Source organism: Podarcis raffonei, chromosome 16 (genome assembly GCF_027172205.1).
Source record: "Podarcis raffonei isolate rPodRaf1 chromosome 16, rPodRaf1.pri, whole genome shotgun sequence".
Classification (NCBI taxonomy): domain Eukaryota; kingdom Metazoa; phylum Chordata; class Lepidosauria; order Squamata; family Lacertidae; genus Podarcis; species Podarcis raffonei.
In genome coordinates, this window is record NC_070617.1 from 20,037,845 (window position 1) to 20,055,165 (window position 17,321).

General features: G+C 45.9%; 1 protein-coding gene across 1 annotated transcript in view; it reads left to right on the top strand.

Annotated features, from left to right (window-relative positions):
* Positions 1-10,204: 10,204 nt before the first annotated feature.
* MED13L (mediator complex subunit 13L) overlaps positions 10,205-17,321 on the top strand; it is a 172,510-nt gene continuing 165,393 nt past the window's right edge. Inside the window, exon 1 of the mRNA XM_053370243.1 lies at positions 10,205-11,097. Within this exon, the coding sequence (XP_053226218.1) occupies positions 11,038-11,097 (60 nt within the window). The 5' untranslated portion in view covers positions 10,205-11,037. The remainder of the gene's footprint in view (positions 11,098-17,321) is intronic.

Consider the following 17,321-nt stretch of genomic DNA (forward strand, 5'->3'; position numbering starts at 1 on the left):
TACTGGTCGCAATGAATTGGAAAGGGGGAAAAGTTCCAACCTTATCAGATTGGCAGTGCAAATTATTGGAATATGCAGAAATGGCGCAATTGACTAACAGGCTAAGAGGTAATACACGACAATCATTCATTCAAAAATGGGATATGTATAAGAGATGTCTACAGAATAACAGCGGTACAATATCTATGGCAGTGTTTGAATGACCCTTGTCTAAACGAACTGTTAAGAAACAAGCAAAAAGGTATGAATTGTTGTAAGAAAGTATTAGAAAGTGCAGATAGAGTAAGGTAATAATGATAAGTACATTCATCACCAGAAAGGTTATATGCATCGGGAAATGATAGGAAGTCTGTTCTATGTTAGCAAAAAGATAGGAAAAAAGAGATTGCATAAATTTGATTTAAATTTGATTTTTGCAAACATATATAAGATTATTAGTACATGATTGTTTTCATCTTGGTATGCTATCTATGAATTTCAATAAATATTTAAACTGGGGGAGAAGAATAGATTTTCATGGTTCACAAAAAATGTGCATTGTCTTTTCTCAAGCCATAAAGCCCTTTTTTACATTTGATGTGAGACATTATACAGAATGAGGTGGGGAAAGAAGAAAAGCAGAATAGAGAAGGGGGAGAGGGGATTGGGGTGGTAGTATTTAGTATGTTTGTGGGGTTTTATGCCAGCACCACTTGAGTGGGTTCTCTATTCATTCGTTTTATATGAATATGTATACACACACACACACACACATGCATATGTAGGCATATGCATGCATACATACACATACATCTTTCTTGGTAGTGAGAGAGGTTATGGGGGCCCAGGGCGTGGTTGGTTATCTTTAGTGGGCTGCAGTGAGGTTTGTTAGGGGGATCACCCATATCGTGGGTCAGGTCAGCCATATTGATTCAAATGCTGTCAGTGGGTTCTTGTTGTTGTCTTGTTGGGTTGTGTATGTGATAAAGGGGAGCAGCACTGGAGTGAAAGCACCTTTTTCTATTTGTTCCTGTGCCAGTTTTAGTCTATTGGTTAATTTTTCTAATAAGGCTGTTTCCAATATAGTTTGATACCATTGGTCCATGTTTACTCCTGACGGGTCTCTCCAGTGTCTGGCTATGATGTTTCTGGCTGCTGAGAATCGGTGGATTGTGAGCTCTTTATACTGTGGCTGGGCATTATTATCTTGGAAGATATTTAGTAGGGCCAGTTCTGGAGTGTCTTCTAATAACTGTTTAGTTATTTTGCTTATTTCTTGTAGGACTGTTGTCCAGAAGGGCTGGATTTGGGGGGATTCCCACCACATGTGCAGGTATGTGCCTGTGGAGCTGCAGCCTCTCCAGCATTTTGGTGAGGTTCCTGGGCATATCAGTACCAGTTTCCATGGTGTTAAATACCATCTGTAAGTAAGTTTCAGAGTGAGTTCTTTTCTTTTTGCTGATATGGATTTAAAGGGATATTTAGACCACAATCTAGTCAATTGGGGTATGGTTCATTTCATAGCCTATGTCATCCTCTCATTGTCTTTTGATTGTGTCAAAGGGTTTTGTGGGGTTTTGAAGCAGTATTTTATAGATTGTGGACACCATCCCCTTGCCGTGTCCCTTTGCTGTTAGAAGATTTTCAAAGGTGGTCATTGGTCTAGTGGCTGCTGATTTTACTGCTGGATTATTTAAGAAGACATGTAGCTGGTGGTGTGTTAGCCAGGGTATTTGAGTGTCCACTAGTTTGTCTTGTATTTCTTGTGTTGGTATGGGTTTGTTATTTTTGTAGAAGTCTTTTAGGCAGCGTAGGCCTTTGCCTTACCAGGTTTTTATCTGGAGGTTTTGTGCTGCGGGGTGGAATAGTGGGTGGTGAGCCAGGAGATGGGGATGGGGACAGTTTGCCTATTTTTTCCTTCCTGTTTAGTGTTGTGGGGATTTTCCTTAGTTTGTTTTGGAGGAGTGGGTATGCTGTGGTGGGGTTGTTTTCGATTATGTCCCTCTCCAAGTGTACCCATTATTTGGTCTCCAAGATCTACATGCTGTTTTCATTGATACGTTCACTGCTAGGTTCCAGGTTCTTGAATTAATTTACAAGGCCCTGAACAATTTTAGTCCCGGATACCTCCAGGATTGCCCAATCCCTGGTATCCTCTTGTTTAATTGTCTTCCAACCAAATCAGAACAATAGCTCAAGAAATAACAGACTTTAGTCTAACCTCCCCATAAGCTTTGTACAATGGTACCTCGGGTTACATATGCTTCAGGTTACATACGGTTCAGGTTACAGACTCCGCTAACCCAGAAATAGTGCTTCAGGTTAAGAACTTTGCTTCAGGATAAGAACAGAAATCGTGTTCCGGCGGCATGGCAGCAGCGGGAGGTCCCATTAGCTAAAGTGGTGCTTCAGGTTAAGAACAGTTTCAGGTTAAGAACAGACCTCCGGAACGAATTAAGTACTTAACCCGAGGTACCACTGTACAAGCAAATCACAATGAACGCTCAATAAGCACGTCATCTAGGAGATGGCAGTAAGCCTGCACTGTGAATTCCTGAAACTTTTAATGTCTTCCCACTCTCTGGATGACACATTTTAGTTAGAAAGTCTAACTTGATAACACACGCATGCACACACACAAAAGTGTGGAGAAGCTGTTAAGCTGCAATCCCATTAATTCTTTACTCGAGTGGAAACCCTGTTGAACTCAGAGGGACCTGGTTCTGAGTAAGTATGCATAGGAGTGTACGGCCTGAGAGAGTTTGAAAGCGGGGTCAATATGAAGGAATGGTTTAACAATTTGATCTTACACAAATTCCTTATGAGGGCTTATGTGTGGATCAGAGCTTGGTTATCCAGTGGTGACAGGAGGCCTCCCTTGACAAGGAACAATTGGGAGTGCATTGCAATCAGGAGTGCACTGATTATTCACTGGCAGCTGTTTCCCTACCTGCTTCCCACACCTGACATCACATATAACATCAGATGGGGGGCAGATGGGGGTCATTTGGGGGAAACAGCCTCACAGGTCACGTAGGGAGCCATGCTTACTCTAATGAGGCCTGTTGGCTAGAAGTTACCAGCCCTGCTTTAAGAGTCTAAGGGTTACATTTCATCCTTGAGTCGGAGTCTCCTAGAAGATGTTACAGGAAACCAAAGTGTTATCAATTATCTTGCTCATGTGAAGACGATGCACTGGGGACCGAAAAGCAGGGAGTGCCAGACTGCTCTAAAACAAAGGGGGAGGAAATCCATTTTGCAGGTTAGCAGCAAAAGCTCGCTGTGCACAGCACCAGTTGGCTAGTGCCTGTGATGTCACTAAGACTCCCTCCAAAAATAAAGCACAGGGCATAAACACTAGCAGCGTGCAAATATCCACCCAATCCCTCGTGCTCTGACTGTGCCTCTAAAATATCATTTGTGCTTGCACACGTTAGGAAGCAACTTTTTTTTTGCGGTAGAGCAGAAAAGAAAACGAAACCAAGCTGTGCACTGAAGTAAGAGTAAACCGTTGCAGTATAATAATCCTAAAAAGGTTTCATGATCACCTTTTGAAAGTGCTGAGTCGTGGCTCCCCCTTCCCTCTGTTCACAGGCTTCCTGTTTTGAGATCAGATACTATGTGGAGGCATATTTTGGCCGCAGCTGTTGTTTTGCCTTAAGATGAACCAGTGGAGGTTGATCCGTTAAGGCAAGCAGGTCATTGTCCCACCAACCTCAATTTGCCTTCAACACGTCCAGGAGGTGGCTGGGGCTGTCAGCTTCCTCCTCTTCCTATTTACTCTCAGTGTTGCTTCTCTAGAACTCGGCAGGGAGTCGGATGGGGACAAAACTAGAATTACTCTTCTCCATCTGCTGTTGGCTGTGGCTCGGCCTGTTGTTGGGCCTTCAGCCTTCAGCTCCATGAGTCTCAAGGGGCATCAGCTGCTGGTGAGATGACCATAAATGCAGGGCAGTTCCCGCAGGGAGAGCCAGTGTGGTATAGTGGTTAAGAGTGGTAGTCTCGTAATCTGGGGAACCGGGTTCGCGTCTCCGCTCCTCCACATGCAGCTGCTAGGTGACCTTGGGCCAGTCACACTTCTTTGAAGTCTCTCAGCCCCACTCACCTCACAGAGTGTTTGTTGTGGGGGAGGAGGGGAAAGGAGAATGTTAGCCACTTTGAGACTCCTTCGGGTAGTGATAAAGCGGGATATCAAATCCAAACTCTTCTTCTTCTTCTTAACCTGCTCCCTGCTCCTGTGAGCAATCCAGCTGCCAGGCTCCATAGCAGCCAACTCCTAAGGTTCAAGGTCCCTTCACATCACACACCCCAATAAAATATTTGAGGGCCCCCCAAAATGGATAGGTATTGCCATTCAAATGTTGTGTGGGTGCTGCATCTTGCGATCAATTACGCAGGGCAGGGCTTACCTGCTGCCACCCCATCAATATTTTATTCAAGTTGGCGCTCCTGCCAGGCTCAGTGCTTAAGTTGCCAAGCTGTGCCTGGGCTGGATAGATCTGATCTCCGGGCAAGGAAAATAACTCCCATTCTACTAAAAAGCCATTCCAAAGCCTTATAAAACACACACATATTTATTATGCTTTTGTATCACAAGAAACATGGCACTCTCCCGGATTCACCCATATGGCTGTCAGTTAAGATCCGCTGTCAGTTCCTATGCTGCCTTGTCCTTGGGAATAAGTATTGAACCTGCCACAGGCTGCTTTTTGCTCCTGAGGTGTGGGGAAATGGCAGGAAAGAGAATGCTCTGCCTCAGTCTCACATCATATCTCCCCTATCCTGCACACCTAAATTCCGCCCGCCCGTGCCCCCCCCCCCCAATTTGCTGGTGGAAAAATTAGAGGGGTTTGTTCATCAAATGCACACGTGAGTGAGAGTGTCGAGTTTGTTGCAAGAATGGTGAGAATGGAAGAAAGGGGCTTAATGCTATTCTAGGCTGCATCAACAGAAGTATAGTGTCCAGATCAAGGGAAGTCATAGTCCCACTCTGTTCTGCCTTGGTCAGACCACACCTGGAATACACTAGTGGCCAAAATTGTGGAAACCTTTTGGGAAAAGTGTATTTCCGAGGTTTGAGGGCTCATAGCACCACTTTCTTTTGGAGTAATACCATAAAATTATATATCAAATGAAAGATGACCCCTGACTGCCTCTCTAAACCAGGGTTCCTCAAACTTGGCCCTCCGTATGTTTTTGGCCTACAACTCCCATGTTCCCTAGCTAGCAGGACCAGTGGTCAGGGATGATGGGATTGCCAAGTACTTGCAGTTATATTATATATTATTATGATGGTGATTATTGTTGTTTATTTTTATTATTTTGTTTACCTGACATTTTCCGAAGGTAACATTAAAATTATTTGGCTTTCTGAAAACAGTCTATTTGTTTCTTCATCAGAGGTAGATTTACCAGGCTAAACGTTGTCCAGCCACAAAAATAATAGCAGGTTTAGATTTCTCACGCCCAAAATCATATTTTTAAGACCCCTCACTGAAGAAATGTGCAAATATTAGGTTTCACCCCCTAATGTGAGACACCCCAGTGGCATCTCCAGGAAGGGCTGAGAACATTCCCTGCCTGAAACCCTGGGGAGCTGCAGAACTGGATGGACCAAGAGTCTGGTTCAATGACAGGCAGCTTCCTACATTCCTATACCCTTTCAATTGTACAGCTTTGCCTTTTGTAGGCTGCCTTCCCTTCACTTAAAGGCAGCTTTAAAACATTTTAAATAAATGAAAAGAACAAATCATCACCTGATCCCTGGTTACTTGTAAGTGAACTTGATTGATTGCAAGAAGGCTTATTTACAAGTGTTCGTGAGATGATCGCTTCTGTGACTAGGTGGCAGTGAACATCAAACTGTTTGCAGGATTTTGTATGTTCTAATTTCCTTTATAAACCAGCTGAACTAAGCCCCAATGGGAGAACTATACATTTGCAGAGAACGTGACTTGTACATTCCATGGTGGAGGATATGAGAGGTATGCAGGAGGTACCTTAACGTTATGGCAAGTTTTCATCCCACCTTATCCCAGCAGTCATCTACTGGGTTTCATAGCCAAGAGTAGATTCGAACCTGGGTCCCCTTAGTCCAGTGGTGGCCAAACTCGGCCCTCCAGCTGTTTTGGGACTACAATTCCCATCATCCCTGACCACTGGTCCTGTTAGCTAGGGATGATGGGAGTTGTAGTCCCAAAACAGCTGGAGGGCCAAGTTTGGCCATCACTGCCTTAGTCCTAGTCCAACACCAACCATAGCATATCTGAAGAAGTCCATGGAAGCTTGTGAATGTGACTCCTCCTGTTGTTGCTGTTTAGTCGTTTAGTTGTGTCCGACTCTTCGTGACCCCATGGACCAGAGCACGCCAGGCACTCCTGTCTTCCACTGCCTCCCGCGGTTTGGTCAGACTCATGCTGGTAGCTTCGAGAACACTGTCCAAACATCTCGTCCTCTGTCGTCCCCTTCTCCTTGTGCCCTCAATCTTTCCCAACATCAGGGTCTTTTCCAGGGAGTCTTCTCTTCTCATGAGGTGGCCAGAGTATTGGAGCCTCAGCTCCTCCTGTTATATTTCTGTTATATTTCTCCACACACCCCACCCTGCACAGTATTCCCCCCCCGCACAGTATTTATTACATTTTAAACTTGCCCTTCTCTAAAGGAGCTGTGGGGTAGATTAAGACAGTGGTTCCCTAAGTGGATAGTACCACCCCCTGGGGTGGGGGGAGCGGGATTGCCTAGGCAGGTGCTAAGAGGCAAGGGGCAGACTGTGAAAAGCTGGTATCACAGGAACAAGTGCATCAATGTTGTTGAATTAATTAAACTAAATTGATTTAATTGGATTCCAAATAAACGTGCAATTCATTGTTACTGTTTAGAATTTTATTGTGTCATTATCTTCCTTAGTGAATCATACAAACCACTAATGCTTTAGGGGGCACTGGGGATGAATTTATGAAACCGTGGGGGGGGGGGAGTGTCCTGAAAAAGTTTGGGAACCACTGCTATAAGAAATAATGGAAGGCCCAAGATCATCCAATATGGTTTGTCGCTGTGTGGGGATTTGAATTGGAGTCTCCCTGTTCTAAGGTGACACGAGCACCATATTTAGGGTGGTGTGGGCGGTTTCTCTCTTCCCCTGTCGCCTGGGTACCAAGCTGGTGCAGGACTGAGAAGATCTATAATTGAGAAGATCCATTTTGGGGCACCAAATGTTGGCCTTACACAGGGCACCATATTACGAATGACTTAACCTGGGAGTAAAACCCCCTGCTGAACATACAGCAGGACTTGTGTTAAAAGAAGTGGCAAAGAGTGTCAGGATGAGACCTGGGAGGTCCAGATTTATATCCTTGTGAAGCTTGTCATACTGGTTGACTTTCGGCCAGTCACTACAGTGGTACCTCGAGTTAAGTACTTAATTCGTTCCGGAGGTCCGTTCTTAAACTGAAACTGTTCTTAACCTGAAGCACCACTTTAGCTAATGGGGCCTCCCGCTGCTGCCGTGCCGCCGGAGCACGATTTTTGTTCTCATCCTGAAGCAAAGTTCTTAACCCGAGGTACTATTTCTGGGTTAGCGGAGTCTGTAATCTGAAGCGTCTGTAACCCGAGGAACCACTGTATATCTCTCGATCCGGCCTACCTATCTTGCAAGGTGGCAAGTGAGGAAAACACTATATATTTGTCATTGGTTTTGGGGTTTTTTTACTGAAAAATTGTTACACGTGGTTGTGGGGATCCTAGATTCCTCCGCTGTCAGTTCACGCTGACAGTACAATAACTATCAATAAATCTGTCTTAGTTTACACATATAGAGTAATATATGCCTACAAAATGTACAAAGAGATAGCCAAGTGAAGTGCAATTGCTGTCTTGTTTTAGCTGCGTGCTGAAAACTTTTCTGTTCCGCCAAGCCTATGCAAACACACAAGTTAGTTAGCTATCTTTGCTTTTAATAGCAGAGGTTTTATGTCTGTTCGGGTGTGGATTTTAGCCATGCTTTATGTTTATATTTGGAGAACATTTGGGTCAAGCGGTTTATAATTTTTCTCGGCAGATGAAGAGGAGATGTTATATAAATGCGAATGATTCAGTAGGATCCAAAGGTTTGATATACAGTATGTTGTTCTAAGTGCCCCAGAAGCAGAAAACTTGTGCAATAATAATAACAACAGTTCATTAGTCATTGAGTGTCATGAGTGTGCATCACACTTGACAGAGGGCTGAGAACTTACAATAAAACTTGACACAGTGGAAAAAACAAGGCGGTAAACAAGGAAGCAATATGCAACTGTTTCAGTTATACACCTTCTCAGACTTGGTTACAATTACAAGTTGTTACATACCATAAACTGCTCTTGTACATATACATTTAAATTATATTACTGCCCCCTGCAAAAATCCTGGGAATTTTAGTTTATCCCACGCAGAACTACAACTCCCAGCACCCACAACAAACTACAGTTCCCAGTATTCTTTTTAGTGAGGCTGTGGATAAACTTTAAAATATGGTGTGTACATGGAGGCTTTTCTGTGTCCTGTCTTGACTTGCTGGCTGAGAAAACACCACACATTTAAAGCACCCCGCAAATCTTGGGAACTGTAGTCTATCCCTCACAAAACTACAGCATAACAAACTACAGTTCACAGGACTCTCCCTTTTTGAGGGGTGCTTTGAGGAGACCCTGTGTGGTATAGTGGTTAGAACATGAAGACTAGGAGCTGGGAGAACAGGGTTCAGATCCCCACTCAGCCATGAAGCTCAGTGGGAGACCTTGGGCCAGTCACTGCCTCTCAGCTTGACCTACCTTGCTGGGATGTTGTGGGGATTAAATGAGGGAGAGAACATGCTATTCCAACTGAGAGGAAAAGGTGGGATATAAATAAATAAGTTTATGTATGTATACATCCAGAGAGAGCCTACTGACACTTCCGCACATTCTGCTACAGTGTGATGGGAGAAATGGGCATTACTGCTGCCTCTCTTGTCACTACCTTTGTTTATTTCTCACAAACTACAACTTCCAGTACCCTTAAAACACTAAAGTTCCCTGGAGTGTGGGAGTGTTTTATTTTTTTTGGGGGGGGAGCCAGGGCTGGATTTAGGTTTTATGAGGCCCTAAGCTACGGAAGGTAATGGGGCCCTTTATATGTCCAGCTGTCCTTTGTCAACAACAAATTGTCACTGTTTTCTGTGCTGAATATATGCTATATGGTAATTTATGGACCTAATAGGTATCTAAAGCCATTTTATTTGTTTTTTATCTTATATTTTGGAAAAGTACATCCAGGTTTTTTCCCTTTAATTTTTTTTGGGGCCTCCAAGAGAGTGGGGCCCTGAACTATAGCTTTTTTAGCTTCTATGTAAATCCAGCACTGGGGGAGGGGGAACATTATTTTAATATATGGTGTGTACACAGTCAGAGAGAGAAAGAAAGAGTGAGAGTCCTCTGTAGCTTCTTCACTGTCATCTATACTGAGGCAGGGTGGGTAGTACTACTGCTTCTGCCATCACCTTCATTCATTCACCACTTTATCCTTCACCAAACTACAACTCCCGGTGCCTGCAACAAACTACAGTTCCCATTTTTTCAGGGGGGGGGTTGTGTGCTTTAAATGTATGGTGTGCAGTCATCCAGAGAAAAAAAGAACACCCACAGCATCTTCTGCACATTTTATCCCCCTACCAAACTACAAGTCCCAGCACCTGTTACAAACTACAGCTTCCAAGATGAATGTGTGTGTTTTAAACGACGCCCGTGCATTCAGAAAGAGAGAGTCCCCTGCGCCTTCTGCACTACAGCAAGGTCGGTGGGTCAGTCCTGCCACTTTCCTTCTATGGCTAGTTTATCCCTCACCGAACTACACCTCTCAGTGCCCTGAACGTGGTTCGCTTGTTTGGTGTGTCCCTGTACCCAGGCGCCTGCTGCAACTTCTGCGCATTCCACTACAGCAAGGTAGTGCCGGCCAGGCAGGGGTTACTTACGGCTGCCTCTCCTGCCGCCGCCGCTCTCTAGTCACTCCAGCTCCGCAGCGCCCCTAGCGGCGGCCGAGGCGAAGGCGAGCACTTCGTAACAGCGCGCGGGCGCGCCTGAGCTAGAGGAGAGCCGCCGCTCTTCTCATTCCCCCCTCCCTCCTCTCCCCGTCCAGCCGGGAGGCCTGTCCCACGTGGGCCGCGCTGGGCCAATGGCGAGGCGCGGTGCTCCTGGCGGCCGCCATTGCTGTCAGAGCCCAGAGCTGAGGCGAGAGGGCTGTATGTGAGCGTGTGTGTGTGTGTGTACATATCTCTATGTACGTTTGAGGCGGCGCTGAGGGAGGAGGGGGGGAAAGCTCCGCGCCGCCGCCGCCGCTGAGGAGAAGAAGAAAAGGAAGAGGAGGAGGGGTGAAAAAATAGAGAGGGGGGCCAAAAAAGGAGGCGGGAGACTGGTCGGTCGCGCGCACGAGCGGGACCGCGCTTCGACTAATATCCCGGTGACGACTGCGACGACGACGGCGAGGAGCCGGGGCGTGTGTGAGGGAACGAGAAGGAAGCGGGAGGCCCCGTCCTCCTCCGCCCTCCTCCTCCTCCTCCTCCGCCCGTGAAGAAGGAGGACCCACCCGGCGCCGCCGCCGCCGCCGCCTCCTCACATCTCGTCACACCCTCCTCCACCGCCGCCGCCGCCGCACTCCGCTTGCCGTCGCCGCCCGCGCCGATCTTCCTCGTTTTCTTTTTTTTTTGTGCGTGTGTGTTTTGTTTTTCTGCCTGGCGAAGCGGGCGGGCGCCGAGGAGAAGGAAGGCGAGCGGGAGAGCCCGGCCTCGCCCGCGCTGTGTGGCCGGGGTGGGCGAGGCGGCTGAGCGGCGTCTCTCCTCCTTCCTCCGTCTCTCCTCGGAAGAAGCGCGGAGGGAGGGGGGGAGGCCTTGAAAAGAGAGCGGCGGCGGCGGCGCCCCCCCTCGTCTCCACCGGCCGGCCGGGCCCGCCCACCTCGGCCTTCCTGAGACCCCCCTCCTCCTCCCTCCCCTCCTCCTTCCTCCTCCTCAGACATGCCCCGCTCTGGAGGCCGGGCTCGCCGAGGAGGATCATGACTGCGGTGGCGAACGGGGCGAGCCTGGAGGACTGTCACTCCAACCTCTTCTCCCTGGTGAGTGGCCTTCCTTATCCTTCTTGTTATTTGTGCCTTCAACAATGCGACCCTAAGCCGGGGCTACTCGGGAGCAAGCCCAGGCGCTGCGGGGAGGATCCGGCGGTGCTGACTTCCCTGCGCTGCTTGAGGAGCTGGAGCCTGCAGCCCGCTGGGCGCTTGACCACCACTCGCACCCCATCGGGGGTGGGTTGGGTGGGGATGAGGCCCACCCGAGCCAAAGCAAGGGAGAAAAATGATAGGGTTTGTAGCAGAGTTAGGATCGTAAGTAGCCTCATGCTGAAGCTTGCGACCCTATGGGCACTCAGTCCACCTGGGGGTAAGGCCCACGGAGCTCAGGTGGCCAGGCTGAAACAAAGAGAAAACGCCGTTTGTTGTCATTTCCTGCGTGCACACAGGGGTTTTGTTAGGATGGCAGCCGGCTGAGCTTGCAATCCCGTAGGCATTTAACCTCTTGCGGCGGCGGCGGGAAAAGAGAGGTAAAGGCCCACGGAGCTGAGAGGCAGCCGTTCTAGAAGCAGGGAGGAAATGTCGTGGGGCTGATTTCCTGGGGTAAGTAGGGTTGCAGCCAGAGGCCCTTAACCTGGAAGCCAAATGTAGAAGCTGCCATGCTAAAACGCGCCTCCTTACTCCCTGGCGAGTGGGGTTAGGGCTTTGCAGTCTTGGGCACTTGGGGGGCAAACCTCTTATATGGGAGGCCGCCATCCTAAAGCACACTTCCTTGGGAGCAAGGCTTGCTTGGATGTAGGCTTTGCTGATGGGTAAACTGCTTCCGTTTGTGCACGTTCATGGGGATGTCAGCTTGCTTCCTGGGTGTGCTTGGACGGCGCCCTTATTGTGCCACCCTGTGCATGCTTTCCTCGGAAGTATGCCGTTGTGCTCGCCGGGAGGCAGCTCCTAAGAGAATCGCAGCTCCATGCTAGGCTAAGCAAGGGTTGTTTTCCCCTCTTCTCTCCGCCTATGGACTAGCGGCCTTGCATTGCAATCCTGTGCTCTGTGTTCAGCCTAGGCCAAGTACAAACGTGCGTATAAGCAGCTTTGCCGCCTTTCCGCGGGATCCTAGGCATAGCTGCTCGCAAGCTGGCCTTTCCGTGTTGCTGAGCGGGCATTTCGGCTTTCAGATTCGCAGCGTGACCCTTGCGGTGGTCTGCCAGTGGAGCTTGCTCCCGTGGCAAGCGTGCCTGGGATTGTTGCAAGCCTGAAGGCAGGAAGGGGAGGAGGGTGAGAGTCTGACAAGAGGCAGGGGACGCTGCGAGGCCTGCTTGCTGCTGTTGCTAATGTTTTCCTGCCTCCTGCTGACCCGTTCCCGGCAGCAACTTTCTCGGCCTTTATAGCCTGGGTGTCAAGGCAGTCCTTGGCCCCGACTGCTCTTCCCGCCCCGCTTCCACTCGCCCGCCCCTCTTTCTTGCAAAGGAACTCGCGCAGGGGGAACTGCCGCTTTGCGGCGCCCCCTCCTCTCTCCGTGTTTCCCCTCCGTCTGGTAAGCGGAAAAAGAGTGGAGGTCGGTGGAAGGAAGGCTGACTCTGCTGTCCTGCAATCCAGTTCACGCGCTTGGAGCTGGCTGCGCCTCCTCCCTTTTCTCAGCGCTATGCAAAACAGAGGAGGATTCTCACCCGGGACCCCCGGCAGAAGTCGGCGTGGCTGAGTGAGGAGAGGGGGTGGGAGGAAAACAATGCACCCCCTCCCCTTGCCAGCCAAAACTACAGCTTTTGCTTGGCGTAGGTTCCTGTGTGGTGCCCCGTCTTCCCACATTCAACCACCACCTCCTCCTCCTCCTCCTGCGGCTGGTAATTGACAACTTTCACTCTGTTACTTGGATTGTGTAACTTGATATGAATGGAGCTGTAAGGGTCAGCTGTTCAGACTGGCAGCTACCTATGGATCTTTTCAGAGAAAGTCAGCTGAACTTGAAAAAGACCAACATTTGTTTCAGGACCAGGTCGTTGATGTTTTCAATCGTTATGCTTTTCTGGCAGGCAGGTGAAAAAGAAGTCTTGGGGTGGGTCTTTTGCCTGGTCAGCTGTCTTCGAGGGAAGTGGGTTTACTTAGGGCATGTGCTTGTTTACATCTGCAATTGTTAATTAGTAGCACAAGTTAAAGTAAGTCGAGTGTGAGAAGAGGGGTGCTGAGTATTGCAAGTAGCTCAGAGCAGTGTATCATCTTAATGTGGACTGGAGTTGCAAAAAAGAATGATTATGTTTATTAGAATCAAGGACCTCTGGGTTGCTTATTTCATGGTTTTAAGCTGTTTGGATTGTACAGCAATCTGTTCTAGCTCCCAACAGCAGCACTATACCGCCCCAATTTTATAATAAATGAAAAAAAGTGGGATTGGTGGAAAGAGTTAAGAACAGAGAGATATGGAGAAATAGTCATTATTCTTTTATTTACCAGATTTGTAGATAGCCCTTCATAGGGTGATCCCAGGACAATAGCCAACATGTTACAAAATGTGCAATAATGTAAAATGATATATTAATTAAAAGCAATCATTAAAAAAACCCAATCAATAAAAAAAAACAGCATGAGAAAATATAAAGCTTTAACAACTAATTTACCCCCAAATGCCTGGGAGAATAAAAGCATTTCACTTTGCAGAAGAAATGCGTAAGAGTTTCCACCCAACTAAGCCTAGGGGAAGGGAAATGATTCAGTCCCACATTGCAGGTTGCGGTTAATAGGTGGGTGCCAAACCTAAAAAGGCTGAAGTTCAGTCTATATACCCAACATGTGTATTGGAGTTTTTCTAATGGGCCAACTTCACTAAATGCTCTATATAACTAGTCCCTGCAGTAGTGTGATACCCTTTATTGCTGCTGCCCTTTTATCTCTGCCTGATTGTCCTAGAGATAACTGCTTGTGTCTTTAAATAAATATAACTGATATGTCTCTCCGCCATGCATTAGGAAATAGAGATCCTTCTGGTGTCTTTTTAAAGTGGTGGGATGATGTAACTAATGTTTGTTGATTGTAGTTTAAATTATGTAAATCAGTTGGGCTTGCTTGATGTTTCTCAAATTTTTGATACAAATTTAGGAGAGTTATATTGCTTAAAATTGCTTTCTTGCTAATATTTTTATAATAATAATAATAATTTAATATCTATACCCCGCCCATCTGGCTGGGTTTCCCCAGCCACTCTGGGCGGCTGCCAACCGAATATTAAAAACACAATACAGCATTAAACATTAAAAACTTCCCTAAACAGCACTGCCTTCAGATGTCTTTTAAAAGTAAGATAGTTGCTTATTGCCTTGACATCTGATGGGAGAAGGCCCTCTGCCTGCTTCCCTGTAACCTGACTTCTTGCAGTGAGGGAACCGCCAGAAGGCCCTCAGCGCTGGACCTCAAGATCTGGTCTGAATGATGGGGGTGGAGATGTTCCTTCAGGTCAGCACCAACACTTTGAATTGTGCTCGGAAACATACTGGGAGCCATTGCAGATCTCTCAGGACCGGTGTTACTTTGTATGGGCAGCAGATAGGACTGCCAGTGAGTGAACTGTGTAGATCAGGGGTCAGCAGCCTTTTTCAGCCGTGGGCCAGTCCACCATCCCTCAGACCATGTGGTGGGCCAAACTATATTTTGGGAAAAAAAAGAACAAATTCCTATGTCCCACAAATAACCCAGAGATGCATTTTAAATTAAAGGACACTTTCTACTCATGTAAAAACACGCTGATTCCCGGACTGTAGGCCGGATTAGGAAGGCGATTGGGCCGCATCCGGCCCCCGGGCCCTAGGTTACCTACCCCTGGTGTAGATCTTGCATTCAGTACAGGAATGAAGTCTAGTTCTTTTTCTACTAAATTAGTATGGCTGGGAAGCTAAAGATCATCAGAGTGACTGGGTGTGTACACATGCAGATGTGTATGTGTTCATAGCAGGACATCTGAGTAGAATCAGTTAAGTTTTAAAAGATGATACTCTGGCCCCTCTCTTTAAAAAAAAAGTCCACATGAATTCACAGGCACTTCTACATAAAATGTGAAAGTATATCTCGTCGTTTGAAAGTTGTCTGTATAGTCATTGGGGCTCAATTCCATGTAATGGGTTGTCTCTGTGAGAAGAATATACTTCTGCTTGTGCAGTGATACTTGAACTTCCTCTTCCCTCTTCTCCCCTGTGAACCCTTAAAATGTGCTTTGGAGGGACCCTCAGGAACAAATTTTAGAGTGCAAGAGGGGAAGAAGAAGAAGGTGAAGTCCCATTGCATTAGAAGAAGAAGCCCACTCATGCATTTTTTATTCTGTCCAATATGCTTAGATCTGGGGTGCCAACATTATTTACAATATTGAATTTATATCTCATCCTTCTTCCCAATTGGAGTGTATCAATGCCACAGCATGATTCTATGCATTCTCTTAGGTACTCTTACTGGGCACAATGGGGCCTACCTCCTATTAATTCAGGATTACAGCCTGTAAAAGTGTAGTGTGCATCAGAAAATATTAAAACCTAAACTTAAGACGTTTTTCTCCCACATGCTTATTGGTCTTATAATGATAATAATGTTATTATTTGTACCCCACCCAACTTTTTGGGTTGCCTCAGCACAATAAAAATACTTTATATTTTAAAATGCTAATGGATTAAAATAACGTTGCCCAATTTATTTAAAAAGTGGTCTTGCTTTCAACAATGCCTCAAATTGCATTGTACTAGAATTTGTGTTTAAACCCACCTTTGTCATGAATGAATGCAAGTGATGCGATTGCTGCAATGTGACTAATTTGAAAAGAGTTCATCCTCTTACTGATTAAATATATCCCTGTCTCATGCATCTCTACCCAGAAGCAAGTCTCGCATATTCTTTGCTAAGTGTGCATTAGATTGCCATTATACACTTTTTTGTTGTACAAGAATCCTGCCCATATTACACAAAGCAATGTTTGTCTCTTAACCTTGGCGAAGTTTTTTTTTTTTAATTGAACAGATATTGAGCATATGGAAACAAAGAACAATCATGTTGCAGTTGCTAAATCTGAGGGATTTCTGTATAAGCAAGCATATGGTTTCTGCCACCATGGGGTAAACACAGTAATGGACTCTTAACTTGAGCAGAGAACATCAAAACTTGTATGTTCGTCTAGTTTTTATTGCACTACATTTGTGTGTGAGTGTTTTCATAACAAGGATCTGATGATTCACAATAATGTGTTTCAATACATCACTTATGGTATTGTTGACATATATGAAATAATAAATAGAAAATACAGTGAAAACTATGAAGTACTTCATAAATGTTAATTTGTTAGGGTTTCTTTTATAATTTAAAAATGAGATCAGAATACTTAACATTTACCCCAAAGCCAAACTTTATAAAGGTTAAAGCTACCCTGGATTGTATAATAAAAAAGATACCCTCAATGCTTGATTGATTTCTGAATAACACAGGTTTATAATAGAGAATGGATTTCTCATTGCTCACAAAGTATTTCCAGAGTGCAGGAGACTCCTTGTGCCTGGGAAGTTGTCCCCGCTGGCTCCTTTGGGAAGCTATGTGGTTAATTTTACTAAGCATTTTTAAAAATGCGATATTTTGTCCTTTTGTTCAAGAGTCAACTTTAAAGGAGTATTATGAAAAGGCAGCCTGTTTCTATGAAGATGAACAGGAATGATTATGTGATTGGAACATTCAGGACCTGATGTTTTTAATGTAGTGATTTGTGCATAGTTAATACACTTTCACAGAAAGATACAAACTTGAGGGAAATCCCCCTCCCCCCCCCCCCCGTGAGATTCTTAGAGTAGATCTACACCATACATTTAAATCACTTGACTTCTCCCAGAGTATCCAAGGAACTGCAGTCCTCCCCAGAACTACAATTCCAAGCACCCTTAACAGGTTACAGTTCCCACTTGCTTTAAATTACTTGTTTTAAATATGTGTTAGATGAACTTTGGCTGTGTGGTGTGGATTGGCTCTCAGTTAGGTTATGCTGAGATTTTTTCTTCCTGCTGAAATAGAGTGCCTTTTCAAATGCTGATTTTTTTGTAATCTCAAACCACGTGACTGATATTGTTTGGATGATTTTTTAAGGTTCTGATTTTCACTTCTCGATTCATACCATTATCACCACCAGTACATAGTATTTCTTATTAAATGGGCAGCACCAGCTCTTCCTTCAGGCAACTCAGTGCTTATATGCTTTTTCTGTGAAAACGCAAAAGATTTGTGGGTTATGTGATGATCTGATTGTTCCAGATGAAATGCAGATATTT